The sequence below is a fragment of the Hemiscyllium ocellatum genome, chromosome 8, assembly GCF_020745735.1.
Source record: "Hemiscyllium ocellatum isolate sHemOce1 chromosome 8, sHemOce1.pat.X.cur, whole genome shotgun sequence".
Classification (NCBI taxonomy): Eukaryota; Metazoa; Chordata; class Chondrichthyes; order Orectolobiformes; family Hemiscylliidae; genus Hemiscyllium; species Hemiscyllium ocellatum.
Window position 1 is genome coordinate 64233508 of NC_083408.1, and position 17664 is coordinate 64251171.

Below are 17664 nucleotides of genomic sequence, written 5' to 3' on the forward strand. Positions count from 1 at the left end.
TGTTTTTGTTAGAGAGGAGGTTGAGAGGTGACTTAATTGAGACATAAGATAATCAGAGGGTTAGATAGAAAAAAGGCTTTCGCTGTCATCCTCGGATGGCGGTGGCTAGCATGAGAGGACATAGCTTTAAATTGAGGGGCGATAGATATGGGATGATGTCAGAGGTAGTTTCTTTACTCAGTAGTAGGGGCACGGAACACACTGCCTGCAACAGTAGACTCGCAACTTTAAGGGCATTTAAATGACCACTGGATAGGCATATGGACAAGAATGGAATAGTTTAGGTTAGACAGGCTTCAGATTAATTGCTCAGGTCAGTGCAACATCAAGGGCTGAAGGGCATGTATTGCATTGTAATGTTCTATGTTCTAGAAGTCTATGCTGTCACTCCAACAGAATACAGAAAGTGGTGCACTGTCAATGGTGTCATCTTTCAGGTGAATTATTAAGTTAAAGACCTTTTTGCTCACTTTAATACAAATGATACCAAGGCACTTTGTTGAAAAGAAACAAAGGTGTTATACCCATTATACTGTATCTATCAATATTTGTCCCTCAATCAACACAAATGACCAATGGTTTTTACATAATTTGTGGGAAATTGCCTCAGTGATTCCTAGATTATAACAGTAACTATATTTCACAAATGCTTTGAGATGTAAAGCACTTCAGTACATTGAGGATATGAATGCTGCTATATAGGTCTTTCCCGTTTACTGCATTAGATGTAGTTATGTGCATTTGTGCGCACAAATATAACGATGCACTTTTTTTAAAAAGTAGAATCAGGATTCAATTAAATATATAACTATCTTTAACTTCACTTTACACAAATATACATAGATATTAGTTCCCAAAACCATTAATTTCAGAATTTTATATTAAAATACTTCAAATTTCAGGTAGTATTGCATTGAAGAACAGTATTTGATAGAAGTTTGTAAGCAGTATTAAAAAGCCCCAAGAGTGCCTGGAGAGAAACTTCAATAATTGAGGTCCGCTGGTCAACATTAGGTGACTGCACGGTGCAAAACCTCAAGATGACATTTTTTTCTTGAAATTCTGATTTCAGTCTTGTGAAAAATTGAAATGCTTTTAAAATGCAAAAGAAAATGTAATTTCTGTATACAAGATCCGTGTCCCTAATACGCTTTCTTTACAGTTATAACATTACCTTCAATGTCTTTTTAATCCAGAGTTGAATAGAAATAATGAATACAGAGTGTATAGAAGCATGAAACTATGTTTGTGTTTTTTTTAAAAAATGCCATTTTCCATAAATGGCAACTGAAAAATATTTACTGTCTGGTGCACTTGGTAGAATTATTAACTTTTACAAATATTCACTGCCTTCTGATAGGATACACAAAATATTTGTGTCAACTACTTTTCTTTATTGCATTTTACCATTCGGAACTAACAAGTCAAAAAAGTACACGGCATTTGTGACTGATCAGGTTATAATGACATCCCACTAAATTAACAACAAATGAGATCCTTTGTGTACATTCTTGTTTACAAATATTTTAACCATTTTTGGCATTTTAAAAAAAAAGGTAGTCAAATAAACCCAAGAAAGCAGTGAGCTTCTACCGGAACCAGCACCAGTCTAAAATACTTTTTAATAGTGGCACAGGGAATTGCTTTCACATTTCTACTTTGGAAAGGAAAGCAAAATGGGCATTTTGAAGTCCATAAGGAAATACAGGGTGTACACTTACGTGGACACACATGTATACATTGACAAACACACACACGCGCACACTCAGACCTAAGCTTTTATAGTGTTCTCACTCTTTACAGGACCAAATCAGAACACTTATTTCCCCTAGCCAATAGTTTAAACAGCACAGTGTTCACACAGTTTTAAAACAAAACATTAGATCCTGAATCACAAAACTTTACGAAAGCGAGCCCTATTCATAAACACAAACCTGTTTTCAGGCACTTTGGTTAAGGGATCAATTCACCACACAAGTGAATGGAAAAGGCTCTTCCATTAGTTGCTACCAAATTAATGCCTTATGATTCGGCTACAAAATTTGAATAATTTGTTACAGTACTTGAATACATATAATGTCTTGACACCTCTTCCCAAATATGTCCAAATATAAATAGGCTGTAGAGTTTGATTCTCCTGAATTATTCACACTGTCCTTTTTACAATAACCATTTTCATTCTGCAATTGCGTTATAATTAGATACGAGGTTACTAAAGTCATTTTTAAATTCAAGTTTCAAGCGCAGTTTTTTTTTTCTTCCTTTAAACAAAATTCTTACTTTTCCCCATAATCCCCCAAACCAATATAGCTGACAAGAACCATTTCAATTATATTGTGTGTCTGGCTATGGTCCTGCTGTAGAGCTGCCAGCAGCAAGAAAAGAGGTTCAACATTACATTGCCCCTTCAGAGAACCCTCATTATCATCCCCATTAATTATGGAATGTTTTTATAAAAGCAAAGGAAATCTGGATATCACCAACATACTATAAACATATTCCCATGATCATACTCATTTTCAGTCAGAAAATAGTTGAGTAAACAATTTTAAAAATAAAAAAATTCCCAACTAAGAATTGTTTTTAAAAAAAAATGATCAAGGGAAATTACTCAATTCCTTGGAACCAGGTCAAAAGCCACAGATGTTTGCAGGTCTTCAGCAATACACATTTCAATTGTTGCTTTTATGCTTCACTTATTTAAGTCTGCATGGTCTTTCCAGCATACTCCAGCTTCAGGTTCAAATCCAAGTAATCATCAACTCCATAAATCTAATTGTGTCAGCACCATCTTTAATCCATTAGGTTGCTTAATCTTTCATTTAGTTTGAATGGAATGCTTATGCAGCAGAAAATTTGTGGAAGAGCATGTTTTTATGAAATCATGAAAACAAAGTTTTGCTCAGTGAATCCTAGAAATGTTCAAATGTTTTATGTGCTTCAGCACCACATAAACAAAGTTCTCTTTTATTAAGTGTGGTGCATGCAAAACCCAGCTACAAAAAGGGACAGGGCGTCCACTATGAAGAACAGCAGCCATTTATAGGGCCAATCGGCAGTATTATCAGTGTAATCACAACAGGACAGTAACACGCAAGCTGGCTGCTACACAGCCATGATTCTGCACTACAGGCAATGGCTTAATAGTTGAGCTTTGTAATTGGCCGTTCTCGACTACCATCTACTTGGCTGATGACACGCTTGCGATTGCGCTTTAGTTTGAAATCTTTATCGAAGACTTCCCCTGAACGTAGGGCTGACACCAGGTCATCAAATTCTCCTCCCTCTTCACTGCCTTCTTTAGCCTTTTTTGCTTTGCGCTCTCTTTCACGTTGCTCCTTAAGCTAAAAGAAAAATAAATTTGTTAAAAACAAAATTGTTACAAATGAAGAAAAACAAAAGCCGTTTCATGCTTATACATTGATAACTCACAAACTCACTTTATACTTACCCCTCAAGAGGGACGTAATACCAAGACAATTTGTAAAAGGTCTTTATAAATAGTCATTATTTATCCTATTGTAGGGAAATGTTATTGATACAAATCACAATGACAAAAGGAGCAACTAACACACATTGTAAGAACCATGTCTATAACATTATGGTACGAGAAAAATAAACTTAAAATCAGTGTGCTTTGAGACAGACAATTGAACACGAGGAAGAAGGATCATGTCGACACTGGAACTGGGAAGCACAACCACTGAACTGACTTTCCAGGTCTTTCTGCATCCACCAATAATCTATTTTGCTGACAGGTTTGTCTGTGAGCACATGCACGTGTGTGTGTGCATGCTTGTAGCATAGTATCACAATAATAGAAGGAGGCAGCCATTTGGCACATCAAGCCTGCTCCACCCTTCATTAAGATCATGGCTGATCTATCATCTTAGCTCCTCCTACCTGCATCATCACCATAACCCTCAATTCCCCTGCCATGCAAAAACCCATCCAATAGTGTCTTGAATATATTTAGTGAAGCGCGTCTACTGCTTCCTTTGGGTAGACTATTCCACAGATTCACCAATGTCTGGGAAAAGCAGTTCTTCTTCATCTCAGCCTCAATTCTACTCCCTGAAAATCATCAGGCTATGTCCCCTAACCTTAGTCTTACCCACCAGAGAAACAACTTGCCTCTCTCTATCTTATCTATCCCTTTCATAATTTTGTGTGTGCAAGGGAGAGTTTATAAAGAGATTAGAGTTTTAGTTAGTAGCATTATATGCAGATGGTTTGTATGAGTTTTCCTGTAGCTGTCTAATTATTTCACAATAAATTCTTGTTCAGTACAGAAACCTGGTCAGTGCTTTTGATCAATATTGGTCTGCAAGTCAAGTAAATCGGGGTAGTCGTGTGCTCAATAAAATAACTAACATTTGCTGCAACTTCACAAGCAGCTGAGCTCAAATTACAGCATGCAATCCCAGTGGGGTGTAATATAATCCATAGCTACTAATATTGCAATTGAATAATTAATTTCGTGTAAACATCCAGGAATCAAAATGACTCCCAGCTACAAAATCCACTTGTCCAACACTGAGCCTCCTTTGTTCAATTAAATAAAGATGAGTTTCACATCAGAGCTATACTTTCTGAACTCAAATCTGCACTGCAAATGTCTGGCTTTAAAGCAACAAATGGAGCTTGCTTCATTATTTTTAAATAACTTTATCCACAACAATGCTGCCACTAACAGGAGTGAAATTAATAAACACCTTGGGAAAGGGTAGAAAACAAGTTCAAAAGTCTTTTGCAAATACCACAGATGTTAGTTCAATTGTCAATTTTAAAGTCAGAGATGAATAGATTATTGCTATCAGAAAGCTTTAAGAAATACAAGATAAAGGCAATGATGTGAAGTTAGGTCATAGATCAACTATAAACTCAATAAATGGTAGAACAGGCTCAAAGGGCTAAATCACCTGTTCCTATGCCTATGAATGTATTGTACCTGCTGTCAGTAAATTCCCTCATTCAAATATTCTAACAAACATTTTAGAAAAGCAAGTTTCAACTGGAAGGAGCATTTCTTGCACATCTATTCAACCATCTGTTAATGCTGATAATAATTAACCATCCTTTTGTAGTGTTCTAGTAGATTTCACTAGTCTAAAAGACTCTCATATTAAGATGATTACAATGGAACAAAAACAGGAGGCAAACAAACAAACAGAGAAATAGAAGAAAATGAATGGGACTAAAGGCTGTTAAGATGCCTGGATGCAACTGCCTGCAATCTAGCTGCAGAGAGAGAGTGTGATTGTAATGTACTAAAATTCAACCCAGAGTCTGGAAAGGCCGCCGTTGACTGGAAAATCATAAATGTAAAACCGCTATTCAAGATCAGGAGACAGAAAGCAAAATACTGAGGTAAGTTAGTCTAACGTCTCTCATTAATAAAATACTAGAATCCAAAGAAGTATTAGCAGGATATTTAGAAAATCATAATACAATTGGGCAGAAACAACAGGGTTTTTTGAAAGGAAAATTCTGTTTGAAATGTTTGAGAGTTCTTTGAGGATGTAACAAGCAGGTGGGTAACGAAAACTATCTAATAGGCCTTTTGTAAAATCCAAGTACTAAAAAGGTACTACATAAAGTTATTGCACAAAAGTTCATCATATTCGGATGATATATTAGCATGGACTGAGGACTGCTTCCTGTTAGCTAGCGAATCAGGATAAATGGATCACATCCAGGTTGACAATCTCTAACTATTGTAATGTTACAGGGACCAGTGCTGATGCCTAAACAATTCACAATCTATATTAATTGATGAAATGTTTCACAATATGGTCGGCAAATTTGCTGATGAAAGATAGGAAAGCGAGTTGTGACAAGGATACGAAGTCAGAATGTAGATAGATTGGCTGAGTGCAAAATAATTTGGAATGTGCAGTATAATATAGGACAATGTAAACTTGTCAAGTTTAATGGAAAGAATAGAAAAGCAGAATACTATTTAAGTACAAAGAAACTGTGGGATACTGCAGTCTGGAGGAATATTGTATTGATGTGCAGAAATCACAAAAGGTTAACATGCAGGTAAAGCAAGCAATTAGGAAAGAAAATTGAATGGTGGCCTTTATCACAAGGGAGATGGAGCACGAAAGACAGGTGGTCTTCCTGTAAAAGCAAAATGCTGTAGAAAGAGCTTCAATGAAAACGAGTCATGTTGGACTTGATACATTAACTGTTTCTCTCCCCACAGATGCTGCTAGACTTTTCTCCAGCACTTTGCTTTTATTTCAGATTTCTAGCCTCTGCAGGACTTAACTTTTATAGGAACTTTTGCTACCATTGTACAAGCATTGGTGAGAATATACAGAGAGCTTCAGTACAACTTTGGTCTCCTCAATTGAGGCATCCTTGAGGATTAAAAAAGTGATCCTAATGAAACGCAAAATTCTGAAAGGATGCGACGGGATAGAAGGCAAGATATGTTTTCTCTTGTGTGGGAACCTACAAATAGGTTTAAAAAAAAACAGATCTTCCATCTAAGATAGGTAGCAGAAGCAACTTCTTTTCAGAGGGTTGTTAATTTTCGAAATTCTCTTTCATAGACAGCAGTGAAGATTGGGTCATTGCATATATTCAAGGCTGAATTAGATGGAATTTTTATTTATATGGAATTCAAGTGTTCTGGTGGATTGACAGACCATAAGCAGATTAGTCATAACCTTCTTGAGTGGTAGAGAAAGCCTGGTGTATCAAATGACCTAACCAGCTCCTATTTCTAGTAATCTTATAAATATTACACAGCAAATGACTTTTTTAAAAATGAAATAATTTACATACAAAGCAACAGCCTTAAGGCCACAGCAAACAAAAAAAATATAAAACTGGTAATGAGTTACAGTAAGAAACAAGAAATAGACACACAAAGAAGAATCAATAAAGAGAATGGAGGGTTATGGAAAAGGCAGGAAAGTGGAGTGGAGGATTATCACACCAGCTGTGATTTCATTGAATGGCAGAGTAGACTTGATGGGCTGAATGGCCGACTTCTGCTCCTACATTTTATGGTCTAATCACCAATAGAGTTGCTGTGCTCTGACAGTACAAACAATCTTTTGGACTTAAATATCTGTATATCCTAACCTAAAGTTTCATATTTCATGAACAATAAGATAGGAAAGAACTAACACTCAAAAGCTCTATGCCTAGTCTCAATGAAAAGACTATTTTCAAAGCGCTGAAGTCTGATAACTATCAATTTAACAGTACTGTTTGAAATAGTATTGTGGAACCTTCTTGAAGAAAATTACAGAAGTGTTAAAACCAATATTTATCATTTCGTCCACATCTCTCAAACAGAATTTGGTCATAACTATAATGTTGTTTGTGAGCTTAAGTTTGTTTCCGATATTCCTACAGTGGCTTTAAAGTATTTGCAGCATCCTAAGTGTTATGAAAGTGTAGAGGTTTACTGTACCTTTGAGAGAGAGTTGAAATGCTAGCAAGAACTGAAAGCACAAAGTCCTGAACATAGGAACAATGTAACAATTGGTCAAAACAAATAGCAGCAAATTTGGCCAGTTTAAATTATGCCCCAAGATACCAAAATCCAAACATATTTGAATGTATTATTTTGATACTATTAAAACCCAATGAAACAATCCAATGTTTTGGGGTATAAAACTGGACATTTTGAACAGTTGGGGGAAAAACTGTCAAAGACCAACAAATGTATACCGCAAGCTGATAAGCTCTGAAAGGTACCTGTCTGTGAGGAGTTTGTGCAGCAGAACCGGGTCTGACCTGGAGAGAATCGGCAGAGGAGACTGGTTTTAAAATATCGTTTTTCTTTTGTAAATCTTAAATCGGGAATTTTTAAATCAGACTAGTATTGTAGAGTGGGAGGTAGAAGATAGGTTTAAGTGAAAGGAGTTGTAAATAGTTGTTTGTTTTAATATCCTCTGCAGGACGTAAAGAATGAAGTTGTTCATTTTTACTTTAGTGACTTCTGGGATAGTTCTTTGCCTCTCAAATTTTAACAGGTTACAGCTTGAGGTGAATCTTGTCTGTATGCCTGGTTTAAATTAGGATAGGGGTTCACCCTGTGTCACAACAGTAAATTATCAAAGGCAATATAATAGTGTATGACTATGATATAGAATATTAGAGGTCAAGCATAATGGACTAAGTCAATTCAAATAGTTTATACAAATACAGACATTTACTTGTGCTACTTTTTTTTTCCCCAGATAGAAAAGCAAAAATTCCAATTTTCCAGAAAATGTCATATCATTTGAGAATTTGTTACAAGAAAATGTAAAACAACAACAACAAAAATGTCTGTGGCTATGAGAAATACATTTCATCGAACCTGTGCCTCCATTTTTGCCCTTCGTTCTTCCTCCTCCTTTTTCCTCCTCATGTTCTCATTTTCCTGTTTGGCCTCTGCAAAAGCTTGGAGGAATTGATCAAAAATTCCAAAGAATTCATCAGGCTGTATTTTGCCAGTTTCTTCTCCAAAGTGCTTTACAGCTTTATGAAACTGGGAGGAACACAATGACAGGGTAGGAAAGCAGAAATTTACAGAGAGAGATCAATATGTAAATACAAATCACATTTATGATACTGAAGAACATTGCTTTTCAATGGCTAAAACTGGTTAAGCACTATAGTACATGTTTATTGCATGTTCATAAAATTCAATAGATGACAAAAAAAATCTTTATATTATTCACGTGGATTTTTGCTTAAAATAGGCAAGATGTAAATTTTACCAAGTCCCAGTTGCTAACACAGAATGTGACTATTTTTGATCAAGACACTTAGAACAAAACAATTGGATAAATCGCACATGTTATGGAACAGTAGTCATCGTTACTTCAGACTAATGTTTGACAATGATTTTTAATACATTGAAAATTCTTTCATTTTCATTCCTAATGTGGTTAATAATCCTTCTTCGCACCAGGAGCAAATGTCATTCAATGCTACTGATTTTTTGTTCAAGGATGTGTTTCCACATTTCTGCCTTTTCTGGGAATTGCCCAATAATGCATAATCCCTTGCTGGAGACCGTAAATCACGACAGAAATTTGCAGCCCATTTCAGTATCTGGTGTCACTTTGTCTCCCAAATCCAAAACTAGTACATTTCATGTCCACCTTCGATTGTACTTTTCCAGCAAAGCTCTAGTTATACCAGACTCTAATATTAGACAACAGTTGCACCTCACTTATAGAATTACTATAATAAGATTTGCACATTAAAGACATGCAATCTTGTTAGGTTAGTTTTTTTTCTTCCAGATTTTTTACTGCCCCTATCCCTCACCATTCAATCTTGTGTTCAACCTCATCCCTGGTCTTCATTTAATTAGTTCTAGTAAATGCAGCAGTAAAAAAAAAGAGCAGTACACATCGTAGTGCTCAGAATTTCAGTTTAGATCATAAAACTTTACAAAACATTTTAATAGTAAAGTATTAAATTATGAAGTTGCTTTGATGTAGTTATTCCCCTCTTATCATACAGTTTCACTATTAGTACCATCTGTATACTTTTCTTTACAGTCCTGAGGCAAACATATTCATTTTATTAAACACAGGAACCAGGCATGTAGCTCAGCATTCAAATAAAGGATGTGTAACACAAAGTCTCAAGAACATCAGGTGGTCAAAAATATATTCATTACTGAGCTAATTTCTACATAGCCAATGTTAGACACACTTGTGTTTAGATAATAATGACAACAGGACCCCAAATTGAAGGGCAAAAGATTTTCACTTCCAAAAGTAAGGTTTGCATGCAGACAGTCCAGATTTACAAAGGGTACAGCACAACTAAATATTTAAAATAAAACACAAAAACATATTATTGTCATTGAATTATAATGACATTAAACAGTGTGTTTTTCAGCAAAGACCAAAAATATGCTATTTGTCAACTGGAATTAAAGTGCTATGCTCAGGGCGCAAGCAGTTAAATGTAATCATTTTGAATTAGTTCTGCTTTCATTAAGGCTTACTTATTTAATAAGTCATTTTTCAACTTGAGCTATAAGCATTTGTTCTGCAGTTTCAGTACGGCCACAGAAGCTTATTCTGATGTATTCAATTGTTCTCCAGAGTAAGCACTACATTTACCCAGAAATAGCAATTTTAATTATTATAACGATACGAAAATTGTAAATGAATTATTCTATTTATACTGACTCTTTCAGCAAATATGTGGCTCTAGTTCTATAATTCTAAAACAAATGACCTGTAATGGTAACTCAGTGTTGCCCCATGGGAGGGCAGAATGACACCAGAGTGGAAGAAAGTACATCTGAAACCCTGCTTCATTTTTGGCAACCTCAGTCAGCCTTCATGTGGAGCTGAGTACTGAGCAGCTTATTCCCAGTTAAGAAGCTACACATCTTTCCCTTCAGTTGTGTCAGAACAGCAAGATTAGTAACCCAAGAACAGGATATTCAAAAATTGCAAGTCCGTGGCATGGACTGACTGAAAGGTGTAGGAAAAGAAAATCAGAAAAAAAGAGAGAGAGGGGTTCATGATTATAGGAAGGTCTAAGTGTCAGTAAACTTAAAATGTGTTGGGTTAAAAGGGGTACAAATGCAAAGAAAAATAAAAAGTTCATTTTATTTACCAGATCTTTAGCTTCCGACAGCAGATCTTCCACATCAGAGAAGCTGAAGCTTGCCACAGTGATAAACTGACTCACCACAGAGACAAACTTGTCACCAGACTGTGCAGGTTGTGATTTTTGGTATTCCAGCTCCTACAAAAAAATACAGTGATCTACTTTTCTAATAATCACTTAAGCATTTTTGCCATCTTAACAATTTGCAACACAGTGATGATAAAACTCTTCCAAAGGTGATATCCAGGGCAGAGGAGTTTTGTTGCAGGGTATGGAGGGGACTGAAAGATTCAGGTGGATTTGGTAGAAGTGACCCGTACAAGAAGGATGATTGCACCTGAATCAGAAGGGGACTAACATACTGGCAGGGAGACTTGCTTGAGCTGCTCGGGAGGATTTAACCTGGTAAAGGTAAAAGGTAGAGAGGGGGGACCCAGTGAGATAGCGAGAAAAGAGATCAATCTGAGATTGGTAGAGTTGAGAGAAGAATTGAGTCAAAAAGTCAGGGCAGGCAGGGACAAAGCGGAGAACAAGGCAGGACTGATAAATTAAACTGCATTTATTTCAATGCAAGGGGCCTAACAGGGAAGGCAGATGAACTCAGGGCCTGGTTAGGAACATAGGACTGGGTTTTCATAGCAATTACAGAAGCATGGCTCAGGGATGGGCAGGACTGGCAGCTTAATGTTCCAGGATACAAATGCTACAGGAAGGATAGAAAGGGAGACGAGAGGAGGGTGTGGCATTTTTGATAAGGGATAGCATTACAGCTGTGCTGAGGAGTATATTCCCAAAATACATCCAGGGAAGAAGTTATTTGAGTGGACTGAGAAATAAGAAAGGGATGACCACATTATTAGGATTATATTACATACCCCCTAATAGTCAGAGGGAAATTGAGAAGCAAATTTTTTAATGAGATTTCAGTTATCTGTAAGAATAATAGGGTGGTTATGATAGGGGATTTTAACTTTCCAAACATAGTCTGGGACTGCCATAGTGTTAAGAGTTTAGATGGAGAGGAATTTGTTAAGTGTGTACAAAAACATTTTCTGATTCAGTATGTAGATGTACCTACTGAAGAAGGTGCAAAACCTGACCTACTCTTGGGAAATAAGGCAGGGAAGGTGACCGAGGTGTCAGTGGGGGAACATTCTAGGGCAAGCAACCATAATTCTATTAATTTTAAAATAGTGATGGAAAAGGATAGACCAGATCTAAAAGTTGAAGTTCTAAATTGGAGAAAGGCCAATTTTGATGGTAGCAAGCAAGAACTTTCAAAAGCTACCTGTGAACATCTGCCCCCAGTTAAAGAGATGGATGGAAAATGGGAAGCCTTCAGAAATGAGAGTCCAGACTCAGTAATTTCCAGTTAGGGTGAAAGGAAAGGTGGACAGGTATAGGGAATGCTGGATGACTAAAGAAATTGAGGTGAAAATGTGTTGCTCGAAAAGCGCAGCAGGTCAGGCAGCATCCAAGGAACAGGAGAATCAACGTTTCGGGCATAAGCCCTTCTTCAGGAATGAGGAAAGTGTGTCCAACAAGCTAAGATAAAAGGTAGGGAGGAGGGACTTGGGGGAGGGGCATTGGAGATGCGATAGGTGGAAGGAGGTTAAGGTGAGGGTGATAGGCTGGAGTGGGGGTGGGGGCAGAGAGGTCAGGAAGAAGATTGCAGGTTAGGAAGGCGGTCCTGAGTTCGAGGGATCTGACTGAGACAAGGTGGGGGGAGGGGAAATGAGGAAACTGGAGAAATGTGAGTTCATCCCTTGTGGTTGGAGGGTTCCTAGGTGGAAGTTGAGGTGCTCTTCCTCCAGCCGTTGTGTTGCTATGGTCTGGCAATGGAGGAGTCCAAGGACCTGCATGTCCTTGGTGGAGTGGGAGGGAGAGTTAAAGTGTTGAGCCTCGGGGTGGTTGGGTTGGTTGGTCCGGGTGTCCCAGAGGTGTTCTCTGAAACGTTCCACAAGTAGGCGGCCTGTCTCCCCAATATAGAGGAGGCCACATCAGGTGCAGCGGATGCAATAGATGTGGAGGTGCAGGTGAATTTGTGGCGGATATGGAAGGATCCCTGGGGCCTTGGAGGGAAGTGGGGGGGGGGGGGGGGTAGTGGAGGAGGTGTGGGCGCAGGTTTTGCACTTCTTGCGGTTGCAGGGGAAAGTGCCGGGAGTGGAGGTTGGGTTGGTGGGGGGTGTGGACCTGACGAGGGAGTCACGGAGGGAGTGGTCTTTTCGGAACGTTGATAGGGGTGGGAAGGGGAGGGAAATATATCCCTGGTGGTGGGGTCCGTTTGGAGGTGGCGGAAATGATGGCGGATGATACGCTGTATATGGAGGTTGGTGGGGTGGTAGGTGAGAACCAATGTGGTTCTGTCTTGGTGGCGGTTGGAGGGGCGGGAAGTGGAGGACATATGGTGGAGGGCATCGATGATCACGTCTGGGGGGAAATTGCAGTCTTTGAAGAAGGAGGCCATCTGGGTTGTACGGTATTGGAACTGGTCCTCCTGGGAGCAGATGCGGCGGGTTTGGTTCAGAAAAAGAAGAAAGCATATGTCAGGTATAGAAGGCTGGATCAGATGAATCCTTAGAGTATGAAGGCAGTAGGAGTATACTTGAGGGAAATCAGGAGGGCAAAAAGGGGACATGAGATAGCTTTGGCAAATAGAGTTCAGGAAAATCCAAAGGGTCTTTACAAATACATTGAGGACTAAAGGTTAACTAGGGAGAGAATAGGGCCCCTCAAAGATCAGCAAGGTGGCCATTATGTGGAGCCGCAGGAGATGGGGGAGACACTATACGAGTATTTTGCATCAGTGTTTACTGTGGAAAAGGACATGGAAGATATAGAAAGTAGGGAAATAGATGGTGATATCTTGAAAAATGTCCATATTACAGAGGAGGAAGTGCTAGATGTCTTGAAAGGTATAAAAGTGAATAAATCCCTAGGTATACCCTAGAACTCTGCGGGAAGCTAGGGAAGTGATTGCTGGGCCCCTTGCTCAGATATTTGTACCATCAATAGTCACAGGTGAGGGGCCAGAAGACTGGAGGTTGGCAAATGTGGTGCTACTGGTTAAGAAAGGTAGTAAGGACAAGCCAGGGAACTATAGACCAATGAGCCTGACGTCGGTGGTGGGCAAGTTGGAGGGAATCCTGAGGGACAGGATGTATTTGGAAAGGCAAGGACTGATTAGGGATAGGCAACATGGCTTTGTGTGTGGGAAATCATGTCTCACAAACTTGATTGAGTTTTTTGAAGTAACAAAAGAGGATTGGGCAGAGCAGAAGATGTGATCTATACGAACTTCAGTAAGGCATTCGACAAGGCTCCCCATGGGAGACTGGTTTAGCAAGGTTAGATCTCATGGAATATTGGGAGAACAAGCAATTTGGATACAGAAGTGGCTCGAAGGTAGAAGACAGAGGGTGGTGTTGGAGAGCCTGTGACCAGTGGAGTGCCACAAGGATCAGTGCTGGGTTCACTACTTTTCATCATTAATATGAATGATTTGGATGTCAGCATAAGAGGTATAGTTAGTAAGTTTGCAGATGACACCAAAATTGGAGGTGTAGTGGACAGCAAAGGTTACCTCTGATTACAACAAGATCTTGACCAGATGGGCCAATGGGCTGAGGATTGTCAGATGAAGTTTAACTTAGATAAATGTGAGGTGCTGCATTTTGGAAAAGCAAATTAGAGCAGGACTTATACACTGAATGGGAAGGTCTTAGGAAGTGTTGCTGAACAAAGAGCTTGGAGTGCATATAGAGTCACATATAATAGTGAAGGTGGCGTTTTGTATACTTTTCTTTATTGGTCAGAGTATTGAGTATAGGAGTTGGGAGGTCACGTTGAGGTTGTAAAGGACATTGGTTAGGCTACTTTTGGAATAGTGCGCGCAATTCTGGTCTCCTTCTGAACAGATGGATGTTGTGGAACCCGAAAGGGCTCAGAGAAGATTTACAAGGACTTTGCCAGGGTTGGAGGTATAGGGAGTGGCTGAATGGGCTGGGGCTGTTTTCCCTGGAGCGTTGGGAGGCTGAGGGGTGAGCTTATAGAGGTTTATAAAATCATGAGGGGCATGGATCAGGTAAAGAGTTTTCCCTGGGGTGAGTCCAGAACTAGAGGGCATAGGTTTAGGGTGAGGGGGGAAAAGATATAAGAGAGGCCTGAGGAGCAACTTTTCCATGCAGAGGGTGATGCGTGTGCAGAATGAGCTGCCAGAGGATGTGATGGAGGCTAGTACAATTACAACAACATTTAAGAGCCACTTGAATGGGTATATGAATAGAAAGGGTTTGCAGGGATATGGGCCAGGTGCTGGCAGGTGGGACTAGATTGGTTTGGGATATCTGGTCAGCATGGATGAGTTGAACCAAAGGGTCTGTTTCTGTGTTGTACATTTCTATGAGTTTAAGAGGTAAGTGAGTAGATTCACTGGCAACAGCAAGTTTTTATCTGCTCTTTCTAGCTTGAGGAGTGAAGCAGTTTTATCAAAATGATTACATGGGTACCTTCCCACACGCACTCTCCCCCACCCACTTCTTTTAAAACACGTCTAACAGCACATTTTGATGGTAGCACATTGTAAATTAGGAACATTTAACAAATTAGTACTGCCTCCATTTTCATTTAAGTGTGGTTACCATATAGACTTGCTCTTAAAAAAAGCACTTTCCTCACCCAGACACCTGTTGCTTCCTGTTTGCATTCTCCACCCCCGTCTATGAGCAAGGGCTTGGCAGAGGAGCTGGAGTGAGAGGGAGTGGGGTGCGTGGCATGGCAGGAAGTTGTGAACAGGAGATTCAGACAAAGGAAGCAGTGAGCAGGAGAGGCAGCAGGGTGCAGGGAGAGACAAGTAAAAAAGTAATTAAGAGTCCCAGTAAATGGATTTGTGAACCAGCTAGACTCAAGACAGTGAATTACAGGACAGGAATATGATTCACCCTTATTATATTGTTGTTCTGGGAAAGTGATTTTTGTTCAGTACAATTGTTTTAAGAATACATTAAGAGTGAGAAACAAGAGATCAGTGTCATTGACAATTTTCATAATCTCTGCTAAAACTTGCATAATATAAACACAGCACAAAATATTTCCTATTTACCAGTTTCTGTGAGGTACTCTCCCACCCTCCTTCAAAGCATGAAGAATGAAAGATCACAGCAAAGCTCATTACTAAAATACCTCCTATCTTAACATGTGCTAATTTCCACTTTTGCAGAGACAATTTTCAACATAATTGACATGGACCTTATTTTAGTAACTTGAAAGTCAAAAATCCTTTTACAAATACCATGACTAAATCCAAATTGTAATGGTTCATTTTTTGGATCTAAAGTTCCATTCAGATTCCTTTGTCACAACACAATACCTACTAGATTCACTAAAATAGCAATGATTTAATAATTGCAAATGCTAAATAATTCTAACGTGTCTCAACACAATCAGGTGGTTTATCATATTAGAATTCATTATATTTTAAAAGATAGTTCAAGAAAACAAAGAAGAATAAGCCACTCCTAAAAATAATCTTACTAGGTTTTCCTGTGCATCTGGCTTCCTACCTTTTAAATGCCTGTACAATGGAATTATACAGGAAAGCTAAATTTAAAAACACACACAAAAAAAAAATCACAGTTGGCCAGTGTGTGTCCTGCAGCTGAAAGGTGAATCTAAAGACACCTGGTTACCTTGAAGTCTTAGAACAACTATTGCACTAATATTTCTTACAAGTGTTGAGTTAACTAACAAACTCAAAATATACATTTAACAGAAAAATCAAGCTGCCCTGGTACAAATAAAAGTACATAATACAGGAAGGAATAGGCACATTTGTAGAGTAGTGAGGAAGGAAGTATGTCTGATGTTAAGGGAAATGGCATAACACAAACGACCATCACAGCTTTCCACCCCGATTTCCTTTGAATATATAATAGAGAAAACAATCCAACAATGAACAAAAGGAGGAAAAAAAATGTATTGGGAATACTTACATTCTCAACAGCCTTCAGACCATTTCTGAGACTACTGAATTCTTTTTCCAGCTCAATCAAACTACAAAACAAAATCACATCTCTGATCAATGAATATGTTTTAGAGAACACCTTCTCAATAATTAAAACTAAATCCCATTTTAAGTTAAAATCAAATGCCCGCTTCCCAAGTTTAGTGAGTATTATTTTGTCAGACATTTTTGGAATGGAAATCAGCTTTAAAACAGTGAAGAACTCTCAATGCTTCAGCAATCCAATCATTTGAGTTGTAGTTTCATTCATCATTTATGAAGTTAGGCAAAGTTAACTGCCCTAAGACACACGCATTGATTCTTTATGTTAACCCCACTCCACATTACTCCATCGGTGTTATCAAAGTCATAGCCTCTCCCAGCTAGAAAGATGATGGCAGGTGCACAAAAACATCACCCTCTAATAGTTTCCCTCCAAGCTGTGAATCATCCTAAAATGGGTCAAAATGTTAAGCTCTACAGATACCACCGCCACTGAAGCACCTTCACCATGTGGACAGCAGTACTTCAAGGCAGCAGCTAATCATTACATTCTCAAGGGAAACTAGAGATAGGCAATAAATGGTAATGATGCCAGTAGTAACCATAACCCCAAGAATTAAGAAAAATACATTGCTTTCGGCTTTTTAATCTTTCAAAAAGAGGCACATTGTCATAACCAAGTCAAAAATAAAGAAAAGCAGGCAATGTGTTTTCACTAATATAAACGAGAGACTTCAATATTTCAGAAGAATATTATCTGAGATGACACTGTAGAATGAAAATAATGTCATTCGCAACATATATCTTTTAAGTAACAAGAAAGAAAGAATAACAGAGCAAAACTGATGCCGTGCTGTCACTAACACTTCATGGGCACAATTTGTCATTATATTAACAGCCTGATATAAGAAGAAGAAAAATAATACCTATAATTCAGTGTTGCACAAATACCCATTCCCTAAACTTAACAAATACATGATGGCTCAACCATTACTTAAGTATTTTGTTTTTTAAAAAAAAGGTATTAAATAAAGATCTCTAACCATGCAGCCACACATCTCAGA

At 38.4% G+C, this 17664-nt stretch overlaps 1 protein-coding gene across 3 annotated transcripts in view; it reads right to left on the reverse strand.

Moving 5' to 3' along the window:
• Window positions 1-2919: 2919 nt before the first annotated feature.
• Window positions 2920-17664, reverse strand: part of daam1a (dishevelled associated activator of morphogenesis 1a) — a 166998-nt gene continuing 152253 nt past the window's right edge. For all 3 annotated transcript variants that reach the window (XM_060829105.1, XM_060829104.1, XM_060829106.1), the window contains 4 exons: window positions 16587-16647; window positions 10603-10734; window positions 8330-8500; window positions 2920-3344 (listed from right to left, as the gene is read on the reverse strand). In XM_060829105.1, coding sequence (XP_060685088.1) covers window positions 3141-3344; window positions 8330-8500; window positions 10603-10734; window positions 16587-16647 — 568 coding nt within the window. In that variant the 3' untranslated portion in view covers window positions 2920-3140. The remainder of the gene's footprint in view (window positions 3345-8329; window positions 8501-10602; window positions 10735-16586; window positions 16648-17664) is intronic.